General features: G+C 59.5%; 1 protein-coding gene across 1 annotated transcript; it reads left to right on the forward strand.

Moving 5' to 3' along the window:
* The first annotated feature begins 1,756 nt into the window (after window positions 1-1,756).
* On the forward strand, window positions 1,757-20,912 carry ONECUT3 (one cut homeobox 3). Its single transcript, XM_024995158.2, has 2 exons — window positions 1,757-2,942; window positions 20,537-20,912. Exons 1-2 carry the CDS (start codon window positions 1,757-1,759, stop codon window positions 20,827-20,829), a joined length of 1,479 nt encoding a protein of 492 aa, XP_024850926.1. The 3' UTR covers window positions 20,830-20,912.
* Window positions 20,913-22,468: the final 1,556 nt, after the last annotated feature.

Consider the following 22,468-nt stretch of genomic DNA (forward strand, 5'->3'; position numbering starts at 1 on the left):
ATAGCTCAGGCCATTCTACTGTCTGATCCCCACACCCCGCTGTGCAAGCTGGGGGTCAGATCATCTTGGTCCTTCAACCTCCTTGCACTGCTGCACTGGGAGACAGCCTACCCCCTCCCCACTATGGTGGACAGCAAAGATGTGCCCAGGCTCTCAGTGGGGGCAGGTAGGAAGGCACCCTCCCCTCCCCTCCCCCCACCCCAGTCAGGGAAAGGGAAACTGAGACACAGGAGCCACCGCACAGACACCAAGTCCAGTGGCAGTTCCCAGAATCAAACCTCCAATCCTGCTGAAGGTGGTGAGACAGCGACATGCCCAATGGTTTGCATGGAGGGGGAGCTCCCTGACAGGGCCTTCGCAGCCCTCCACCCATGGTTTAGAGCCCTGACCCTCCCTGCTGAGGTGGGGGGTCCTGGGGGACTCCATCACAGACCTTACTAGCCCTACCCTCCTCCTCCGGCTTTGGGAAAAGGCAATGGTTATCCTCTGGGCAGGAATAAGGGGTAGGGCTGGTTTTGGGAATCCCTCCTCACCCCACACCCTGCTCTTCAGTTGGGGGCACATTTTGGGGTCTGACTTGGCCACTCTGGACTCCCCTTCCTGACTTGTATCTCATTCCCACAAAGGGATCACAGTGGGGGAGGGGGTCTCTGAGTGTGGAAGGCTCCCTCATTTATCCCAGTTCCAGGGGTCCCTGGGCCTCACCCGTCTCCAGGTGGGGAGGAAAAGGAGCACCTTCCCTCCTCTCACCGCAAAGAGAAACCCCAGGGAGAGGGTGGAGTCTGACCAGGGGCTTCCTGGGAAGCAAAGAGGATGTGTATCAGGCCTGCCTGATCTGGAGGGGGACAGAGGTTCTTTCAGAGTCACCCCCAAGCTGCTCTCACGCTGGAGATGGAGGCAATTAGAAGGACTTGGAAATAGGAGGAGCTTTTAGCATCCCTGAGGCCGGGTGCTCCATTGTACAGCTGGGGAAACTGAGGGCCCAGTGCCTACACATGGGAGCAGATCCAGACACTTGGAGACACAGGCTGGGAATCAGCCTGAGGACCTTCCGTTCAGCACCCTCCTCCCAGAGAGAACTTTGGGGGCACGATGTGACTCCCGACCTATGCTAGGAGAGAGGGAGGTTTGGGAGCAGAGAGCCCACCTCCTAGGGATCTGCGTGAGAAGGGGGCAACACCTGGATCACAGGCCCCCACTGAGTCACACTCCGGTGCACTCCCTAAAGATGGACTCACAGGTGCCAGGGAGGAAAGTAACCTTCACGACCCTTGGAAGAGACAGAGAATCTGAGCCCCAGAGACTAAGTCACCAGCCCCGCCTCGGTGAAGTCTGTCCTCGACCTCCGTCCATTGTCCCCGAGTACCACTGATCCCCAGGGGACATGGTGGAGGCAGTGGCAGGGTGTCTGGCAGAAGCCCGGAGTCTAGCCCACTCCGGCCAGCGTGGCGCTCCAGGGGGCCAGGGCGGGCGGAGAGCTAGTCGGCGGGAGGCGGCGGCTAGGGGAGCCGGTGGGCGGGGGCGCTGACGTCAGACCCGGGCCCGGGCGCCGGCGGCCGCTCCCCCGCCACATCCTGGTGGCCGCGCTCGCAGCCGGGCCGGGCCGTACGCCGCGCAGCCGGGCAGCCTCGCGCGCAGCCACCGGGGAGCGGGCGGGGGCCATGCGGCGGCCTTGAGCGCGCCGGGCCGGCGCCGAAGAGCGCGCGCGGCGGGCGGGCGGCCGAGCCGGCGAGGAGTCCGCGCGCGGCGGCCGAGAATGGAGCTGAGCCTGGAGAGCCTGGGGGGCCTGCACGGCGTGGCCCACGCGCAGGCGGGCGAGCTGCTAAGCCCGAGCCACGCGCGCTCGGCAGCGGCGCAGCACCGCGGCCTGGTGGCGCCCGGGCGCCCCGGCCTAGTGGCCGGCATGGCGAGCCTGCTGGACGGCGGCGGCGGCGGCGGCGGCGGGGGCGCCGGGGGCGCGAGCGGCTCGAGCGGCGCGGGTGGCGGCGCTGACTTCCGCGGGGAGCTGGCCGGCCCCCTGCACCCGGCCATGGGCATGGCCTGCGAGGCGCCGGGCCTGGGCGGCACCTACACGACGCTCACGCCGCTGCAGCACCTGCCCCCGCTCGCAGCCGTGGCGGACAAGTTCCACCAGCATGCGGCGGCCGCGGCCGTAGCCGGGGCACACGGCGGCCACCCTCATTCGCACCCGCACCCGGCCGCCGCGCCGCCCCCGCCGCCCCCGCCGCAGCGCCTGGCGGCCAGCGTGAGCGGCAGCTTCACCCTCATGCGCGACGAGCGCGCGGCGCTCGCCTCCGTGGGCCACCTCTACGGGCCCTACGGCAAGGAGCTGCCCGCCATGGGGTCGCCGCTGTCGCCGCTGCCCAATGCGCTGCCGCCCGCGCTGCACGGCGCCCCGCAGCCCCCGCCGCCGCCGCCACCCCCGCCGCTGGCCGCCTACGGCGCACCGGGCCACCTGGCCGGGGACAAGCTGCTGCCGCCCGCCGCCTTCGAGCCGCACGCCGCGCTGCTGGGTCGCGCGGAGGACGCGCTGGCCCGCGGGCTGTCCGGAGGCGGCGGCAGCGGCGGCGGCGCGGGTGGCGGGAGCACCGCGGGGCTGCTGGCGCCGCTGGGCGGGCTGGCGGCGGCTGGAGCGCACGGGTCTCACGCGGGCGGCGGCGGCCCGGCCGCGGGCGGCGGTGGCCCCGGGGCGGGCGCGGCGGCGGAGGAGATCAACACCAAGGAGGTGGCGCAGCGCATCACGGCGGAGCTGAAGCGCTACAGCATCCCGCAGGCCATCTTCGCGCAGCGCATCCTGTGCCGCTCGCAGGGCACGCTCTCCGACCTGCTGCGCAACCCCAAGCCCTGGAGCAAGCTCAAATCGGGCCGTGAGACCTTCCGCAGGATGTGGAAGTGGCTGCAGGAGCCCGAGTTCCAGCGCATGTCGGCGCTGCGCCTGGCAGGTAGGAGCTCAGCGCGCACCGCCCGACCCTAGGGGTCCTGCTCCGGGGGGCTCCCTAGCACCAGGCAGTGCGTCGGCGGAGAGTCCCGGCCCCCTCCCCATTTGGCCTGGCACTCCGCCGCCCGCTAGGGACCCCCTTGCAGGAGGTGAGAGCGCGATCTTCGCCCCTGCCCGTCTGTACCGTCACCAAAAGGAGGGAAAGGACTGTGCCGCCTTCCCTCCCCTACGGGAGTCTACACTCGCGCTCAGTCCCTCCAGGAACTGGGAGTAGGATCCCTGGGTCCCTTCAGACTGCTGGAGGATCCGCAAGTTGCCAGCAGGGTCGCTCATTGTGTGTGATGTGTGTGTGTGTGTGTGTGTGTGTGGCGGGGTTGGGGGGTGTGATCCAGACGTGCCGCCGCTCTCAGCTCGGAGTGCCACCCCCCTCCCCCCGAACGGCCCCTCACTGCTCCTCCCGCTCCGGGGGCAGAGTGTAGGAACCGTGCACCGAACACCGGCGCCTCCGCAGCCAGAGCCGGGCCCGCGCTCAGCCCCCGGCCCCAGCGCGCGCTTCTTTGTAGCTGGGCCTCCGCGATCGATAGCCCCCTCCCCCCTCCGGCCGCTGGCAAAGGTCACTCGAGAACGGGCGGGGGAGGGGCGGCCCGGGGGACCCGCGGCCCGGAGGCCTTCACACCCCAGCCGGCCGGCCGCCCTCCCCGCGCGGTTGCTCCTGGCTCGAGTGCGCGCACCGAACCCGCCTCTCTTTTCCATTTTGTGTTTCTCTCATTTCTACTCTCTCTGTCGGGGCAAACTGGTATCTATTTCTTTGCTTGATCCACATTTTCCTCCCTGTCTTATTCTTCCTCGTCCTCTCTGTCCTGCTCCCTCTCTACCTCTCTCTGCTTCCTCATCTTACTCCCACTGATGCTCATTGACCCTCTTCTCCCTCCCAGCTGACAACAGCAGGGTCCACACCTGCCCCCAGCCAGCCGCCGCCCAGGACCCCTTCTGCTGAGTAGGGGGAGTGCAGGAGAGCCCCCATTCTCGCAGTGGTGGCCTGGCTTGGGTGGGGAGGGTCTTTTCCTGGCCATTCTGGGGAGGGGCTGCAGCCACCCCAGCCATGGGGACAATAGCAGCCCCAGGCACCTGATCGATCGCTTCTGTGCACAGGGGCGAGAGGGGCTGGATGGAGCGGGCTAGGGCTCAACCAGCCGCCCCTGGAGCGGGGAGGATGGGAGGGATTTGGCTGTGTCTGCAGCCTTCTGCTGTGAAGACTGGGTTGCCAGTGGGGGATGGAGAGGGGTCTGTGTTATTTGCTCCCCTCCCCCAGGCCACCTGGACAACCTGGGGCCCCTGCACCTACACGTGTGCCTCAGTTTCCCCTCTGCAGAACAAGGTGATTGAGCCTCCGATAGGCTTCCTTCATCCTCCACATTGGGGAATAAATCCTCCTTTCATGTGGCAGGTGACCAAGTGCGTGGGAAGGTTGCCATGAAATGTTAGAAATGGCATCAGGAACCTGGATGGTCTTGTTTGAGGACAGGATCCACTCTGTCCTGCCCCACCCCCCTCGTGACACATGCAGTGGCACAGGTGTGTTCACAGGAGACACTCAAGCACACCAATGCACAGTCATGGCCTGCTGTGTGTGCGTGATGCAGGTGACATTAGGGAGCAGGCCAAAGGCAGAGTTCTGACACCACAGATACTAAGAGGCCCTTGTCGAATGGGGTCACTGGTGAGGTCTGACTTACCGTCATTCTGGCCACCTTTGGCCTCCTCCCCAGGGCATGTATTTCGGGGACATTGTGTCTGACACATGTGTACCCAAAGGACACACACCAGTTTCCTTTTTTTTTTTAATTCCACTGTCACATCATGTAAGAAACAGAACCCATTTGTGGCATTCGAATGGCACATTTCGGGGCCATCCAAGAGGTTGATGAGGGCGTCTTAGAATAGCAGACTTCAGGGGAGAAATCCCCGTGGGGGTGCTGCTGTGGGAGAGCAGCGCCAACCGGCAGGGGAGGGCGGGCGGCCCGCGCTTGCATCCCGGCCGGGCCTCCCTGACTTCTGTGGCGGTAAAGAGCCTCCTCGCCTCTTTGAGCCTCGGTTTCCCCATTTGGACTGGGACTCAGAATAGCGACCGTCTGGGGGCCCCTAGGGGAAATGCAGGGCCTGAGGGCAGGGCCTGGCATATGCTCAGGTCCAGGGGACACTAAACCGCGACACCTGGCCTGTTTCCGTTGCTTCCCCAGGCCCCTGCCCACTCTGTGATCTTGCCGCCCGCCTGGTCCGCGCACCGGGCCCTGGGCACCTGCTGCACCTTGGGCGCGCTCAGGACCGCGTCCAGAGAGCGGGGCTGGGCTTAGAATGTTAGAGGTGGCTGGGCCGTGGGGTAATTAGGAGCCGACCGGCTGAGAGGCCTTTAGTTCCGGTCGCTGCGCAAATGAAAAGCGGTTAAGTGGCGGCAAATCGCAGCGGTTAGGGGGAGGTGGCCTGGCTCATCTCTCCCCCACGCGCCGCCCCGCACGCGCAGCCTGAGGCGCCTCCAGGCCGCCGACCCGCACAGTCCGACCCCGGCAGGCCGCACTCACCGCCCTTCCTCCTCCCCAGTCCCCATCCTGAGCCCAGCGAAAGCCGCCCGCCATCCCCGGACCGGCCGGCAGCTCCGCGCCCCGGTCCCGCCTCCGCGCGCTTGCGGGCCTCTGTCTCCGGCCTCGCTTCTTGGCCCAGCTGCTGTGGGCGTCCCGTTGGGGTGGCCTCCCCACCGCCCTGGACCAGGAGGCGGTAAGGACGAAGAAAGACACACGCAGAGACAGGCAGAAAGACACAGAGATAGGTAGGGAGAGACAGTGGCAAAAACAAAGTGAGAAAGACAAAAAGAGACAAAGAGGCAGAAAAGGAGACTGGAAACGGGAGGTGACGGCTCCCAACGGCAGCTCCTCAGCTGGGGTCACTCGTCTGGAACCTGACGGCTCCCAGCTCCTCCACCTCTCTCCTTCCTCAGGAATGAGGGACTGTTTAAGCCAGTTCAGATAATGAACCCACTTTACAGACCACCGAGCCAGGGCTGAAAGGGACGCACTTGCGGAAGCTGCACAAGCAGGGGGACATGGAGCCGGCAGTCCTCTGGGGTTGAGGACTTAAGGGGGATTTCTTTCTTTTGAAGCACCCAAGAAATCTGGCCAGGTAGACCTCAGGGTTCCCCACTCCGTTGCTCCCAGACCTGTCTGTTCTTTGCGACTCAGTTTATCCATCTGTAAAATGTGTGCACTGGGGTAGACAGGCTCTGGGTCTGAATTCTGAGATTCTGGGGACGGCCCATCCTGCAAGGCCCCAACCCCACTGTCCTGGTGGGGTCTCACCCTGCTCCACCCTCAGGGTCCTTAGAGCCCCGCAGCTTCCCAGCCGCCACCTCTTCGAAGCCCTCCCTTGGAAGACCCCGTCTCAAACGGTAATTACGGAAGAGGGGCTGGGGGAGGGGCTGATGGACTTCTCTGCGGGGGCGGGGTGGTCGATGAATTCGAATTACCGGCTCTAATTCATCACCGCCGCCTGGTCGATAACTTCGCCCGTCTTCAAATATTGTTTAAATTGCAACTCCGGAGGAAAAGTATTTTTTGTAACTGATCAGAGAATATATATAAAATATCAGATGGTGGCGATTGAAGGAAGGGTCCTCTCCTCCTGGCTCACTAGTGAGCCCTGAACCTAGAATCCCTGAAGGATGAGGGAGACCGCTGGTGGGGGAAACTGAGGCAGGGAGGGAGCCATTTCTGGAGCTGAAGCTGGTGGGCACAGTGAGGGCAGTGACCAGCGGCTGGGAGTCCGGGGGGGGGGACGGTGGTGGAAGGGGAAAAGACACATCAACTGCCCCTCCCCCCAGACTAGGACAGGCCTGTCCCCCACCCATTCTGTATCCAACATCAGGTGTTGAAAAGCTGGCGGGCAGGTGGGGTGGGGGCTTTCCTAGGCTGAAGAGACTCAACTGAGAGGTCTACTCTGGTAGGACTACTACCCAAACCCCATAAATGATCTGCCCACCCCACCCCCCAAAGGCCAATGTACCTTCTGTAAAACTTAACCTTGAACCAACCACAAGGGCCCATACCTCTTACAGATCCTTTAGGAAAGACATCCTAGCTGAGAACTTGGATAACTGGCCTCACCTGGGTTCTATCACTAACTCATCCTGGGCAAGGGTCTGAGTCTCAGTTTCTTCATCAGAGAAATGGACAGAATCAAGTGCCACCTCCGAGGTGCTTGTTGAGGTTTTTCTTATCAACTCATTCCCCACCAGAACCCCTAAGGACACATTCACAGAACCTGCACCCTGAGGCCACATTGCTTACTCACTCTCACCTGCTCACACCACACCTCCTAGTCTGTAGGGAAGACCCGGGTCACCACCGGCAGTCTGTGCTTCGTGGAACCCACAGAGAGTGGGCAGGGGAGCTGGAAGGGGGTCTGGGACCCAGAGGGGACACTGCAGACCCCGCCCCGAGAAACAGGGAGTAGGGGGAGACTGTCTGGGGCTGTGGGTACCAGAGCCTTGTGGGTCTGGGTACAATGCCAGGGGCCCCCACACCAGCCCCCCTTATAGAACACAAGCCCCAAGTGGGGTGGTGCCAGCTCCCTGCCCAGGTTCCGTGATTCTGGCTGTCAGATGTGGAGGGGGCTGTCTGGGGTGCTCAGAGCCCTCCCCCTCCCCTAGGAATGAGGGACTGTTAAGCCAGTTCAGATAATGAGCCCACTTTACAGACCACCAAGCCAGGGCTGAAAGGGACGCTCTTGCCGAAGCTGCACAAGCGGGGAGATGTGGAGCTGGCAGTAAGTGGGGCTTGAGTGGCTCAGGCTCCTATCCCACTCAGGGCCCAGCAGAGACAAAGGCTGGGAGGAGAGCTCAGTGGACTGAGGCCAGGACTAAGAGGAAGCCTCTCCAGGTTACATCCAGGTCCAGCTTACAAACACTTGGGTGACGCTTGGGCCAGGAGGGAAGGCCTGCACTTTCCTCCTGACACAGAGTTGGACAGACTCCTGTGCCCATGGAAGCCCCGCCAGGGACCACCAGAGACCCTCGAGGGGGTGGGGGGGGGTAGAGGGGGAGTGGAGGTCGAGTCCCAGTGTCCTCCTGCTGAACACAGAGCCACCTGCTTCTGCTTCTCCTGGCTGCCAGCCCTCAGGGGGAATTTGGGTCACTGAATGTCCAGCCTCCCTGGACCCCAGGTCGGAGAACTTCCTGCCTGAGAGACTGGATGGTCACCCCCACGTCACAGAGAAGCACACAGAGGTCCTGGAGCTGGGCTTTGGCTTCTTTATTCCGAGTCTCCTTAGCTGAAAATCCTATGCTATGCTATGCTAAGTTGCTTCAGTCGTGCCCGACTCTGTGCGACCCCATAGAAGGCAGCCCACCAGGCTCCGCCGTCGCTGGGATTCTCCAGGCAAGAATACTGGAGTGGGCCGCCATTTCCCTTTCCAATGTATGAAAGAGAAAAGTGAAAGTGAAGTCGTTCAGTCGTGTCCGACTCTTAGCGACCCCATGGACTGCAGCCTACCAGGCTCCTCCGTCCATGGGATTTTCCAGGCAAGAGTACTGGAGTGGGGTGCCATTGCCTTCGGGCTCACCAAGACAGGGCCATTTTCCCTAGCCTCCTCCCACACCCCGACGCCCCCTATCAATCATCACCACTCTAGTCGGAGCAACCCACCTCTGGCCGCCTCCTTCTCCACGCTGGTCTCCAGGCTCCACCCCCTTCCCTGGAGTCCTCTCCGCAGCTGGAGGGGGCTCACCATTCCTCTTCTTAATACCATGCCTGGTCGCTCTCCAGATCCCAGAAGTGGAGGCAACTTTCTATTCTGCCTCAGGACAAAAGGCTGGGAGGCGGGAAACCAAAACTGCTGTAAGGATGGAGGCCGGCCCCTATGGCTGGAGTCTTTGTGTGTAGCAGCGAGCTCGGCTTAACCAGGGCAGCTTAGGCTGGTTTGAATCAAGTTTTTAATTAAATATGGCCCTTGATCAATAAGGAAGGCTGTGCTCCTAGGGGAGGAGAAAAGCTGGTCTGGAGCCAAGACCAGCCTGGGAGACCCATCTGACCTTGGGGTGTCCTGGGGTACCTGCGGCCTCAGTTTCCCCTCGGCCAAATAGGTGTAGATATGAGTGGGGCCGGTATGCGGATGGGGCCAGGATGTGGGTGGGGTCAAGATGAGGTTGGGGCAGGGTCCCTCCTGCCTCCTGTCTTGCTTTATGGACTGATGTGGGAGTGGGCGAGGGGCTTAGACCTAAAGAGTCACACGCACCAAGCCACAGATTGGCAGAAGGAAACGGACCAGTAGGGCGTCCATGACTGGCGTGGGCCGCAGGAGAGAAAGGACGCAAGTGTAGACGTGCCCGGGACGCAGTGTAGAGGCGCATGGGGAACTTAAGCAGAGATGCAAAGGAACGGGGATGTGAGGGTAGGTCCTCACCGGACACAAGTAGGCGCCCACACTAGGACAAGAGAGCGCAGTCTCCGGCTCAAGTCGGGTCTGGCGATCGGAGGCAGCACCGGGCGCTGGGGGTGTGGGGAAGAACCCCCTTCTCTCTCCCGAAACCGCTGCGAGCGGCCAGGAATTATTCATGGCACCCAGCTGGGCCGCTTGACCACTTCTGCACACCCGCTTCCAGGCAGTTGCTGTCCGACCCTACTCCCTAGTGCTGGGGGGTTGGGAGAAGGTCGCGCCGGCGAGCGGTGGCGGGGTGGGCAATTGGGGGCCTGGTACGGATACAGCAGGGTTCATGCTTCTCTACGAAACCGAGCGTGCCCTGGGGAGGAAGTCAGTGCCTTGGTTCCCACTGCCCCAGGCCGCCGCCGCCCCGCAGTGCCGGCCAAGCCGCCGCGGGCAAAACCCCGGCCTCCGCGTTCCGCCGTTCTGTCCGCGGCGGACGTGGGATCTCCCAAACCTGAAAGGATCTAGCGTGCACCTGCCTTCCACAGCTCGGCGGGAGGTGGACGCGCGCGGCCCAGTGTAAGGAGACTGGAACACTGGCACTTCACACCCGCGGCGTCCCAGCAGGGTCACCGGCGGCGCTCGCATCCCACCACTCGGGGGGAAATCACATCTCACCCAGGGGTAGCCGTGTCTGGGTTCGCCTCCCTCCCGGCCCCAGAGCGGCGTCGGACTTGGCGCGCTCGGCTGTGCGCTCGCTCGGAACGTCGGGTCGCTGCGCCTGGAATGCAAACGGTTCAGCGCCGGGGGACACGGGGCGCTCCCAGAGAGGGAGCACGGGCCGGCGGCAGCTCGGGTCCGTGACCGTGGACAAGGCGTGTCCCCTGAGCACTTCCGTTTCCCCAAATGGAGACTAGAATCCGCAGCCGGCTGGAGCACAAAGCGGATAAAGAAAAAAGCTCCAGTGCGTTGGGGAACCTCGACAAAGACCCTGCTCGCTCCCTCTGCCTGCCTTCTGCTTCCCCAGCCTGTTCTTTTAAAAAACATTGTGTTTTTTTTTTTTTTTCAAACAGCGGACACATTCGCCAAGTCCTCCTTTCTATAAATCCCAGTTTCTATTTCTCCTTCTAAAGAGAGGTGACACTTAATCCAGCACCCCTAATGCACGTTCTTTTCTTTTCCTCTTTTAAAAAAATGCCACCAAAAGACCACCCACCCCCACGCCCCCCGCAGTTCTCCTGTGCTTTTGCTTCCTGACACGGAACATCCACATCAGGAAAGACAGCGCCTCGGAGGCCCTTTTGCCAGCTGCGTAATATTCTCTTTGGCCGTTCCCTCCTTTCTTCAACCACCTCCCCGCCCGGTGGACACCTGGGCGGTTTCAGATGGTTTGCGGTCAGCCCCAGGCAGCAGCGCGCACGTGCACCGCCACCATTTCGCTTGTGACTTTACTTGTGGCTGAGTTTGCCAATCACTGAGATGCTGGCTTCCCCTACCCCTCCCTTTTCTGCGCTTCGCCCCACCCCTCCCTTTTGTGCGCTGGCCTCTCTACGCTTTTTCTTATCACCGGTTCCTTTCCTGTCATCTTTTTCAAATCCATTTCCAACTGCTGGCCGCTGTGACTGTTAACAGTTTTTTTTTTTTTTTTTTAAATAAAAGCTCTGTGTGCGCACTGATGCGGTTTGCCGCCCACCCCCCCCACCCCCCCCCCCGCCAACCCCTCCCCTCCACAGTGCCTGAATGGGGAGGGGGTTCGAGGCATGAGAGTTGCCCCTGGACACCCCCAGCGTCCCCCATCACAGACACTGCAACCACCAGATGGAGCCCCCCTCCCCCCCACACACCAGGGGTAGCCCAGAGTCCAGTGGAAATGCTCATTTCTCTGATAAGTCTTTGAAAGGCTCAGAACTAATTTGAAAATGCGGCCATTAAAATCCCATCAGGGGAAGGAGAAGGGGGAGGGATCGAGGGAGGGATGGAGGGAGGCTGGGCGACAGCCAAGGTGGTTCAGATGCTGGGAGATGGGAGGTGTAGACCTGGCAGGCAGGGGAGGAGAGGACGCAAGGAGCGGGTGTGGAGATCAGGGAGGCAGCAGAGGCAGAGGGGGCTCCTGAGGCTTCCAGAGGGTCCTCCGTTTCCCTGGAGATGACTCCGCCCCCCGCATCCATGAGAACCTCTTACTGGGGCCCGCAGGGATGCAGGGTATGGATAAAGAGGATGGAGGTATGAATGTGCTCAGCTCCCCTCCTAGTGGCTCACTGTGTGACCTTGGGCAAGTCACTCACTGTCTCTGGCCAGAGGAGGCCAGCGGGGAATGCTCAAGGCAGCCCAGTGGGGACAAGCCATCAGGTGGGTGTATCAATGTGCCCCACATCTGGGGCTGGGCAGCTGGTGGCCGGGGTGAGATGTGTCGCCAAGGAAACCAGTCATCATCCCAGCCGGGGACCTGGCTCCGTATTGAATTGTCTGCTCCAAGAAGCTGAGCTGAGCTCAGAAGGTGGCTGGAAGGAGGGGACAGCGAATCCAGCTTCTGCTCCCATACCCCAACCTGTACCCAGGTGGATGGACACTGTGGGGTACAGGCTTATGAGGTCAGGGGGGCAGGGGGCCGACAAGAGCAACTCTTTGGGGACCTTGAACACAGCACAGAGTGCCACACAGAAGGACTGAGACAACACTCCTAGGTCGCTGATTTTGGGGGCCACCGTCTGGCTGTTGTTGTCTCCTGTCAAACCCAGCCTTTCTTGGGGGGTGTCACCCTTCTAGTGCGACCCTGGCTCCTGCCTCATCTCCCTGGGCTTCACTATGCCTCTCCCCCGTTGTCCCCAGATGTCAAGCTCGGCCTCCTATTTTACCTTCCATGCCCAGATCTGTTCCGACCCAGGCAGCCTCAGGTCTTCCCCTACAAATAGCCCACCCACACCCGCCTTCACCCCCGCTGCACATCGGGGCAGCCATGGGTCTCCCTGTATCTCTGATTGTTTGGCTAGCGTGCCATCACATCAGATCGCGTCAGGCAGGGGCTGCATCCATCTTACTCACTGCTTTCCCCAGCAAAACTATCCAAACAGCACACACAGTAGGCGCTTGATAAGTGTGTGGAGAAAGAGCTAGTGAAGGGAGGAGTGATGGCTGCAGGCCCACCCTGGCCTGCATTTGGACTGCTGTACGGTGGGACCCCCACTTCCATGGACGGATGGGGACATCAGGACCAGGGTTGTAAACCACGGAGTGTATGCGAAGGGCCACTTGGCCCCTGGAGCCTGCTGACCAGGAAGGACAGGGTGGTGGTGGGGGGTGGGGGCAGCTAGCAGTCCCAGGACAAGAGCAGACAAGAACTGCCCTAGGTCTGGGTGGCCCATCCTGCATTCTGTACACTCAGACCCCATGGGCTCAGGGCCACCCATACTGGCTGTCACACCCAGAAGTCACATTATGCCCTTGACTCTTCACACAGCACCCTCCATCTGATGTCCATGCTGTGTCCACTACACCCTCCAGGCCAGCTGCAAGCCAAGGTCACGCTGAGGTCTGGCTGGGTGTTCCTGTACTGCCCACTGACCAGCCTCATCCTCTGAGCCTTCCCGCACTGTCCCTCCCATCCACCTGTCACACTCACGGCTCTGCCTACCATCATAGGTCACTTGCTGTCACTCACACTTGTGGTCTGCTCTGCATGGACACCCTCCCAGTGCAGCAAAGTGCACTGCACACACCACCTCCCTCTCACACCTCTGTCCACCTGGCCGGGCCCTGTGTGTCCTCACACAGGCACATCCAACAGACAGGGACAGACAGCCCATGTGGTCAGCTGGCTGGGCTAGGGATGGCCCTGGACAGGCATAGCGGGGCCACTCATTCTCCAGGTCACCCTGGTGGACCACAGCAGGCCTCAGGAGGAGGAAATAGAAGGAGGAGGGAGAGGATGAGGGATGAAGATGCTGAGGAACCTGAAGGGGAGGGGGAGACTGGCGGGAGAAGGGGAAGGAAGGGAGGAGAGAAGGAGAGGGGTTGTCTGGGGAGAAGGAGGGGGAAGGCAGCAGCGGTGGGTCAGACGGAAGCTAACAGGTGCAACCCCAGCTCCACCCAGTGGGGGCCTGGTTCTCCCCATCCACTGAGGGGGTGACTGAATCCAGGGCCCCAGCTTCTCCCTGGCAGACTGCAGACAGGGTGCTCCTGGGGTCCCACTGCCTTACCTGGCCCTCCAGGGCAGTGGCCACCAGGTCTCCCTGTGCAGGGTCTTCCAGTATGGGCTATTCCCCCACCACCCACAGTGGGGAGGGGCGTCAGTCAGTGGACAGACACAGTCGGCCCACAGCCTCCTGTGGATCCACTCTGTGCTGGACATCAGAGGGCTCCCAGGGGAGGGAAGTGGGGCTCTGCTGAGGGTAAGGAGAAGAGTTTCCTGGGGCAAGGGCCACTGAGTCTGGGCCTTGAGGGATGTGTAGGAGTTCTTCGGCTGAGGCCGCCCTGCTCCGAACCTTGGCCTCTCCATCCCTTCCCTCTCCAGGAAGATTCCTGGGAAGGTGCTGAGGCTTGAGGCATGTCCTGAGGCGGGGAGGCACTTCACAGCTGCACTGCAAGTGGGGGCTGGAACCTAGCCCCTGCCCCGCAGCCCCAGATGGGCGCTGAGAGCCTCAGCTCAGTGCCATCACCCTATTCAGGACTTTTCTGGCTAAACCCGTTCGCAGAGCCTGGCAAGGCAGGGCTCATGACTAAGACCATTTTCCATGTGAGGAAACAGGCTCAGAGGCAGGCACCGGGCAGTAACCCACGTGGTGGCCGGTCTGACTGCCCCCTTGGCTCCTGGAGGTGAGCAACTTCCTAGAACGGCAGGAGGCAGGAGGGACAGAGGTGCTGTGGGAGTAAGCCTCAGAGGGTCTGAAATGAAAGGGAACTTGAGGGTGACCCCCACTCACCTCCCTTTGCCATTGCCGCAGGGATGCAGCCCAGCCTGGCTGACCCTGCTTCCCGGAGCCCCGCCCTGTGCTGGGGCGGGAGACCACTGCCTCCTGCCGGTCACAACGGGAAACTCGGGCCGGACTGATAGAAAAGCCCACCCTTAGCCCTTGAGGGTTGGAGAAGGAAATGGCAACCCACTCCAGTGTTCTTGCCTGGAGAATCCCAGGGACGGGGGAGCCTCGTGGGCTGCCATCTATGGGGTCGCACAGAATCGGACACTACTGAAGTGACTTAGCAGCAGCAGCAGCAGCAGCCCTTGAGGGGTGCCCTCACATCAAATCAGATCAGTCGCTCAGTCGTGTCCGACTCTTTGCGACCCCATAGGAGCAGGCTAATTTGGAAAGGGGCCTCTTTTGTATCCCCTTGGATCTCCTCCGGGACTCCCAGGAGCCAGCCCCAGACCCTCCTCATCCCTGATTCCAAAATGACTGACAGCAATTAGATGGAGACCCTGGATGCTCTAAGATCATGGAATCTGGCTCCGAGTATCAGATTCTCCGTCCCTGAGGTCATGGAGGGCGGACAGGAGAGAAAGTTGGAGCCAGAACCTTCATTCCCTGAGAGAATGGTAAATACTGTCAGGGGAAAAGGAAGAAAAAAGCTGAGCAGGGAGAGAGTTTGAAGAATTAAATTGGAGAGGGGGTTCAGGATGGACCTCACAGATGAGATCAGAGCTTTGAGTGAAGACTAGAAGGAGACGAGGGAGCTATGAAGAAACGTGGGGAAGAGCGATGCAGGCAGAGGTGGCAGCTATTTGCAAAGGCCTGAGTTTGGTCTGTGCCCGGGGTGAAACCAGTGTGGCTGCGAAGCTGTGAGCTGAGTCGGGGCAGCAGGAGGACATAAGAACAGAGAGACAGTGGGGGTAAGGGGCTGAATGAGATGAGGAGGGGGTGGATAGCTGACGGCACACTGAAAAATGTTTGAAGGAGGCAGAGGGTCCCAGTTTTGCAGTTGAGACTGAAGCAGGCCTTGTAAAGGAACTGACTCCCAGGGTCCCTGAGAGACAACCCCCCCAAAATCCCACAAGCCAGCCCAGCTGGCTCCTCCTGTGCTGTCATGGCAACCATGGTTAGTGGTGTGGGCCTGAGTCTGGAGCCCCTCCCTGTCCCCCCACCACAAGCTGGGAAGCCCTGGTAAGGGGACTGGGCTATGTACTCCCTGTACTAGTCACATACAAGGTGAGCCCTATGATGGGGTTTGATGGTACAAGTGAGGGTATTGGAGGAGACAGTTTTGGAGGGGATAAAATGGATGGTGTTAAGAGTGCAGGTGGAGGAAATGATGAGAGCAGAGGTGGTGTTGATGGGGTGATGAGGTAGACTGTGGATGGAGGTGGTGCTGGCATAGGTGGTGGTGATGGTGGAGGAGGAGGTGATGCTGGTAGAGGTGGTGAAGGTGGAAGTAATGGAGGCGATGCTGGTAGGTGGACACCATGGTGGTGGAGAGGAGGGCAGAAGAGGCAGCGGAGGTGGAAGCGATGCAGGTGGAGGAGATGGTGATGGTGGAGGTGACAGAAGCAGAGGTGATGGAGGGCAGATAAGCGACCCTGATGGGGGAGGAAGAAATGGAGGTGGACAAGCCGCAGGGGGAGCAGGGGACGGTGGAGGGGATGCTGGAGGAGGCTTCCTAGGCACACCACAGTGGTGGTCCCCAGGGGAGATCATTGCGGGAGAGGTGGGCCTAGAACTGGCAGGGCAGTGTCTGGGGGCCGTGGGTGGGGAGACCCCAGGCTGCTCCCAGCGGCCCCTCTTCCCCAGGCTACTTCCTGGTCAGTCCTCTCACAGCCTCTGTTTTCACTTCTGTGAAAGGGGCCCATTCCCTGTCCTCTCCTCCTCCTGGGGCTGCCTCCAGGGACAGCAGCGATTTGGGGGCTGGACTAGGGTGATCCTGAGTGCTGGAAGGGATACTGGTGGGCGGAGGAAGCCGTTCTGGGCCGCCTCCCCTACCGCACTGACACCCCCGCGGGGCCAGGGGCCTCCAGGCCGGCGCCGCTGGGGGCTGTGGGGGATGAAGCGGTGACAAAAGCTGCTCGCGGTAAACAGCTCCGACTGGAGCCCAGATCGATCCGGGCTGTGAGGAGCTGTAATTAGATTGAACGCCCGGGAAGCGGGGGGAGAGCGGAGCCTCTTTTTGCTGTGATCGACAAAACGCGAAGTTTTTTCACGACTCTGCTGTGGCTGGCCCCTCCCCCAGCCTCCGCCTCTGAAGCCCCTACACGGCTCTGGATTGGACAAGAAGGAGGTGGGTGAGGAAGAGGCGACCCACATCTTACCTCCCTTCCATCTGCCAGTCAACCCTGGCTCCTGTCCTGTCCCTACCAGGACTTGCTGGGTGACTTTGGGCAAGTGGCCTACCTTCTCTGAGTAGGAAAGAATCTCCTTGCCTTATGGAATTATCTCAAGGATGAAAAAAAAACAGCACATGGAAGGCCCTGGACGTGTAAAGCTCTTGCAGGCTTTCTGAAATGTTTGTATCTCTGCCCTTCCTATAAATGCATGTTGAGTTTGTGAGAACAATTCTAAGTGAGTGAATGAAAGCATGAGTGAATGAATGAATTGGAGGTCACAACAGGTGGCAAGAATGTAAAGGCCTGGGCTGAGTTTTGACTCTTCCCTGATGTTGCTGCCCGAGATCCAGCTTTTCCTTAAAAGAATGGGGATGTGGCCTCCTCTTGTGAGCTTCACAAGCTGGCCAGTTCCAAGGAGATGAGAGGTCAAGGTGGTTCCTGGTGCTTCCTTTCCACGTTTCTTTCTTTTAAAATTAATACTTATTTTTAATTGCTTTACAATGTTGCATTGGTTTCTGCCATACAGCAACACGAATCAGCCATAGGTATGCATATGTCCCCTCCCTCCTGAACCTCTCTCTCCCATCAAAGTTTCTTTATGCAGATAAAACATGAATAAATGTTCCCTCTCCCCACTTTGTATACAAAATGCTGTCTGGTACATGGTTCATCTCCTAGGTTTTACCTCATACAGTACTAGGATTTCTGTCTCCTTTCTTGTACAGCTGTTTGTTCTTCCAGGAATTTATGGTTGCCTATCACAAACTCTCCCACATCCTCCAACAAAACGCAAAACTAACACCTGTTAGGACATCTCCCCTTTCTACTTCTGTTGGTGCACCGGCTCTGATCTTGGGCTGACCTCTTGTCCCTGGTGCCTTTGTCCTGCTGTCTTTCAGGGTCTCCCTTCTTCATATGGGATACCTCTTTTCTTCTAGATTGAATCACATTTCCTGAATCCCACATCTTCCTTTTTTGATTTACTTCCTCATGTTGATGAAACATGCCCTCTAATAGCTTTCTGAGAAAAGGGTGCACAAAAGTCAACTTTTGGAGACCTTGAATGTCTGGCTATATCTTTAGTCTGCCTTCATGCTTGAGTTTGGCTGGGCACACAATTCTAGCTGAATATAGATTTTGCTCAGAATTTTGAAGGCATTGTTCCACTGGCTCATAGCTTTTGAGAAGCCTAAAGCCACTCTGATTCTTGGTTCTCCAAATGGCATGTGGCTTTCCTCTCTGGGAGCATTTATCTTCCCTTCACCCTGGGTCCCTGACATTTCACAAGGGTGAGCCTCAGGGAGTCTTTTTTAATTTATTGAGCTGAGCATTTCATGAGCTGTTTTAAACTGAATTCTCATGTCCTCCAACTGCTTCTCAGGTGGTGCAGTGGTAAAGAATCTGCCTGCCAATGCAGGAGACACAAGAGATGTGGAGAATCCCATGGACAGAGGAGCCTGGTGGCCTACAGTCCATGGGGTCATAACGAGTTGGACATGACTGAGCACACACACACACACACACACACACACATATTATTCTAATCATATTGATATAATTTGTTTGGGCTTCCCTTCCTCTAGTTTTGGATGGCCTCTTGCTCAGATGACAAACCTGCACATTCATCCTCAAACTTTGTTATCATCTTTCCCTCATTTTTCATCTCTGCATCCACTTGTATTTCCAGGGATATTTGCTTTATGTTCCAATTCTTCTTCTTCTTTTTTTTTTTTTAACTTTTTGGCCATGCCACATGGCTTGTGGAATCTTAGTTCCCCAACCAGGGAATGAACCCCAGGCCCTTGGTGGTGAAAGCAGAGTCCTAACCACTGGACTGCCAGGAAAGTTCCTATGTCCCAATTCTTACATTGACTTTATTCCTGCTATAATATACTTAAATTCTAAGAGCATTGTCTGCCCCTTTCATGGTCCTTTCTATTGAACAGCATCCGGTTCTTGTTTCATGGATACAGTATTCTTCTCTTACCCCTCCCAGAATCTGACTTCTAATTGCACCTATCTTATCTGTTTCTTCTGAGAGCATCAGCCCCCAGTCCTCCTCCCATTTTTCTCACTTTCTCTCTCTCTCCTTCATTAGAGGCTTTTTTCTGAAAAGTCTAGTAACCTCTGCCTGCCAGTCTTATTTAATTATGAAACCTGAAACAGCCAATTAGAAGCACTGTGTGTTCCAGGTCAGAAGAAGCCAGAAAAGGAAGTGGTGCATCAGTTCAAATGGAGGGGGGGACTTGGGGGCGAGAGGGGGAGCTGTCATCACTGAGAAATGAGCCACAGCACAGGGGACATTCATTTATTTTTTACGGACGTGTGTGGACATTGATCTGGCATGTCATCTGGTTCAGACTGTTCCGGAACCAAAAAAAACCAGCTTGGTATGTGGTCCCAGCAGGCTACCAGGGCTGGCAGTGGAGATCTGCTAGTACAGCCTGTGCCACCAGCCACTCTGGGGGTGACAGAGTCGCTGGGGCAAGTGGTTTGTGGGAAGGCAGGATGGGGCGGGTGTCCACCACCCACTGTCCCTGACTGGTGTGTGGACAAGGAATTGAAACCCTGATGGAGTTTTCGCTGATGTCGCCAGTCCCCAGGTGGAGGTAGCCAGCTTTGGCTGGTGAAGATCATGTTGTCCATCCACTGGCCCCACAGCATTGAGGGGAGGGGCCCGCTTTGGAGCTGGTGCAGGGGGGAGCACGACCATAGGCTCCACCCTAGCTCCACCACTCTGAGATGCTGCCCCTTCTCCTTTGCAAGCTTCCACCCACCACAGGGGGCTTCCCAAGTGGCTCAGTGGTAAAGAATCTGCCTGCAATGCAGGAGATACAGGCAAACATGAGTTCGATCCCTGGGTTGGGAAGATTCCCCTGGAGAAGGAAATGGGAACCCACTCCAGTATTCTTGTCTGGAGAATCCCATGGACAGAGGAACCTGGAGGGCTACAGTCCATAGTGTTGAGAAGAGTTGGACATGACTGAAGTGACTTAGCACACAAGCACTGACCATAGGGCGGCCTCCTATGCCTTCCTCGTCATCTGGGCCAGGTGGTTCTGGCAGAGGGAGGGTTGGTCTTGCAATTCCCCACCTCCAGAAGTTCCCTGGGGGACCTGAGGGGTGCCAAGCCTTGGTCTCAGCCTGCTGGTGGAGGGAGGCCAGAGTAGGGGCTCAGAGATCAGAATCAGACCAAGTGGATGACCATGTTAGCTGGATTCTGGATCCCTAAGCTGATCAGGCCTCAGGTCAACAGGGAAGGAGACATGGATTGTCACCTGTCTTCCGAGAACCTAGTTGCCCCATCATTCCAGGGGGATGTTCCTGGGGTTTGTGACCCCACCCCCCCACAAAGAGGTATTAATTAACCAATTCTTTCACTCAGGTCTACACTGAGCCAAATAACTCACATGTAGGGTTTCCGGGTCATTTCCCCCAACATCCCCCAGGTGTGGGCTGCAGGAGGGAGGGCAGAAAGCCACCAACATTAGTTGTACTCTTGAGGTCAGGATTCTTGGGGGGTGAGGGGTAGTTTGGGGACATGAGGCTAGGAGGGGCTCAGAATGCAGAAAGGGTGTGGGAGGGCGTGACGACCCGTGCCTGTGGAAGTGTGCTCACACTATGTCCCCTTCTTTGTCTCCCCTACCCGCCCCCATCTGCCTCCTTTGTCTCTGTTCCCCGCCCACGACTGTCTGCCCCCCTCTCCTTCCATTACTGGTGGTCTCTATCGACCTACCGCCTTCTCGCTGCCTCCTGCTCTTTGTGTCTCCTTGTCTTTTTGGCCCTGTCCCCGTGTCGTCTCTCCATCTCTCGCGTTTCCCGCATTTCTGTTTCCTGATGTCTCGATGCTCCGGGACACGTGGCCTGTCTTCTCCCGTCCGGCCGCGCGGTGGCGCCGCGTCCCTCTCGCCCGCCGGCCCGCCCGCGCTCGCCCGCAGCCTGCAAGCGCAAGGAGCAGGAGCAGCAGAAAGAGCGCGCGCTGCAGCCCAAAAAGCAGCGCCTGGTGTTCACCGACCTGCAGCGGCGCACGCTCATCGCCATCTTCAAGGAGAACAAGCGGCCGTCTAAGGAGATGCAGGTCACCATCTCGCAGCAGCTCGGCCTGGAGCTCAACACTGTCAGCAATTTCTTCATGAACGCGCGGCGCCGCTGCATGAACCGCTGGGCCGAGGAGCCCGGAGCTGCCCCCGGGGGCCCCGCCGGCGCTGCCGCCACCTTCTCCAAGGCCTGAGGCGCCCCGACTGCGCGCCCTCCCAGCCTCCACGGCCGGGCGCTGCCCCCCGAACCCACATTCCGCCCCACCCCCGACTCCCACCCTGCCGGCCCGGAGACCTGCCCCAGGGCGCACCTGGAGGGGCTGCCGACCGGGCCCCCACACCCAGGGAAGGGACGCAGCACACCCCCAGCCCAAGTGCACAAAAAGGGTCCCCCCTCCCTCCGTCCCCATCCCCTTCAGGCCAAAGGAAGCCCTCCACCCCCCGAGAGGGAAAGGGGTGACAGAAAGGAGCGCCCCGGCTCCCTTTCAATTCAGGAAGCCCAGGGGGCCTCGAGGAAAACCAGGGCTCACGTGTCGTCCCGAAAGCGGGTCAAGAAGCACATACTAGAAACAGAAACCGGGTAATTTCAAAAAGGAATTTAAAGAATAGCCACTCCTTCGCCAGCTCCCGCCCGCAGGAGGGAGGCAGGAAGGCTTCGTCTCCAGCGGTGCCCCACGGACCCTCCCCCAGAACTCAGCTCTTCCGAAGTCGCCAAAGCCCACGTGGAGCTGGATGCTCACGCCGCCCCCTCCCCCCACCAAGACCACCCCCGATCCGCTGGCAGAACTGCCCCCACAGCCAAGAACCCAGCCGCCCCTCCCGACGGCCAGGGCTCCTTGTGCCAAGAATTGCCTGCCTTAACGTCTGGGGAGGGGCCTGCCTGCAGCGGCTACCGGTGAGCTCCCATCCCCACCCAGTCCCGGACCGGAAGGGACGGCAGCTCAAACAAGCGGGTAATTCCAGAGGCCTCTGTCCCAGCATCCCTCTGTCCGGGATGCACTTTACCGCTACGCACCTTGATGAATGATGCGGGGAGAGACAAACCCCAGACAGCGGAAGAAAACACCCAGATTCCACAGAGAAGCGGGCCCCGGGAAGGCAGGGGAGCACCTGAGCTCCTGAGCGCTGGGGTCGCGGCGCCACCCTCGGCTCGGAATCCTCTGGACTTGCCCCACCTGCCAGCGCTTCGGGCTGCGGCGCTGAGCCTGCATGGGCGCACCTGTGCTCCTGCCTTTTCTCCAAAGAGAGAAAGAAGAGGATGAACAAGGTGGAATCTGCTTGCTCTGATTTTTGCCAAAAGAAAAAAAAAAAAGACAAAGGGGAAGGAAGGGTCAGAAATGAAGATAAGCACGCCCCCTCCCCACTCCCCCCTCCTCCAGGTGACCTCCAGGATTGGCCGGCAGCTGGATCCCAAGAGCCTGCTCCCCGCCAGCCGGGGGTTCAAGAGCTGGAGGCTAGAAGGAGCCTCTTCCCGCACCCAAACCCGGCTGACCCCGCCGCCTCCCAGGGAGGTGGCCACCCCCTCCCACCTTTGAGAATGCAAGAGACACTTCTAGTGAAATGCCCCTCCCCCTCCCCAGGTAAATGCTACCTCACTCAAATGCTCATGTCTGTGATTGGAAAAATCACGCCTGATACCAAAGATTCCCCCCACCCCCCCACCCCCCGAGGACTTGTGCTGGATGCTAAGATTCCCTCACCCAGGTAGCAGGTGTGAGCGAGGGTCTGATTCGGGACCCCGCTCTCCAGGTGCGCCCCCCACACCCCCGTCCCCCACCAGAGAGAGCAGAGAGAGATAGAGAGACAAAGAGAGAGAGAGAAGAGAATGAGAGA

This window comes from Bos taurus, chromosome 7, assembly GCF_002263795.3.
Source record: "Bos taurus isolate L1 Dominette 01449 registration number 42190680 breed Hereford chromosome 7, ARS-UCD2.0, whole genome shotgun sequence".
Classification (NCBI taxonomy): Eukaryota; Metazoa; Chordata; class Mammalia; order Artiodactyla; family Bovidae; genus Bos; species Bos taurus.

Bases quoted from the DNA above. Each gene is read 5' to 3' on its own strand.
- ONECUT3 (XM_024995158.2), top strand. From the start codon at position 1,757: ATGGAGCTGAGCCTGGAGAGCCTGGGGGGCCTGCACGGCGTGGCCCAC. The intron at 2,943-20,536 runs GTAGGAGCTCAG...GCTCGCCCGCAG, and splicing joins GTCGGCGCTGCGCCTGGCAG to CCTGCAAGCGCAAGGAGCAG.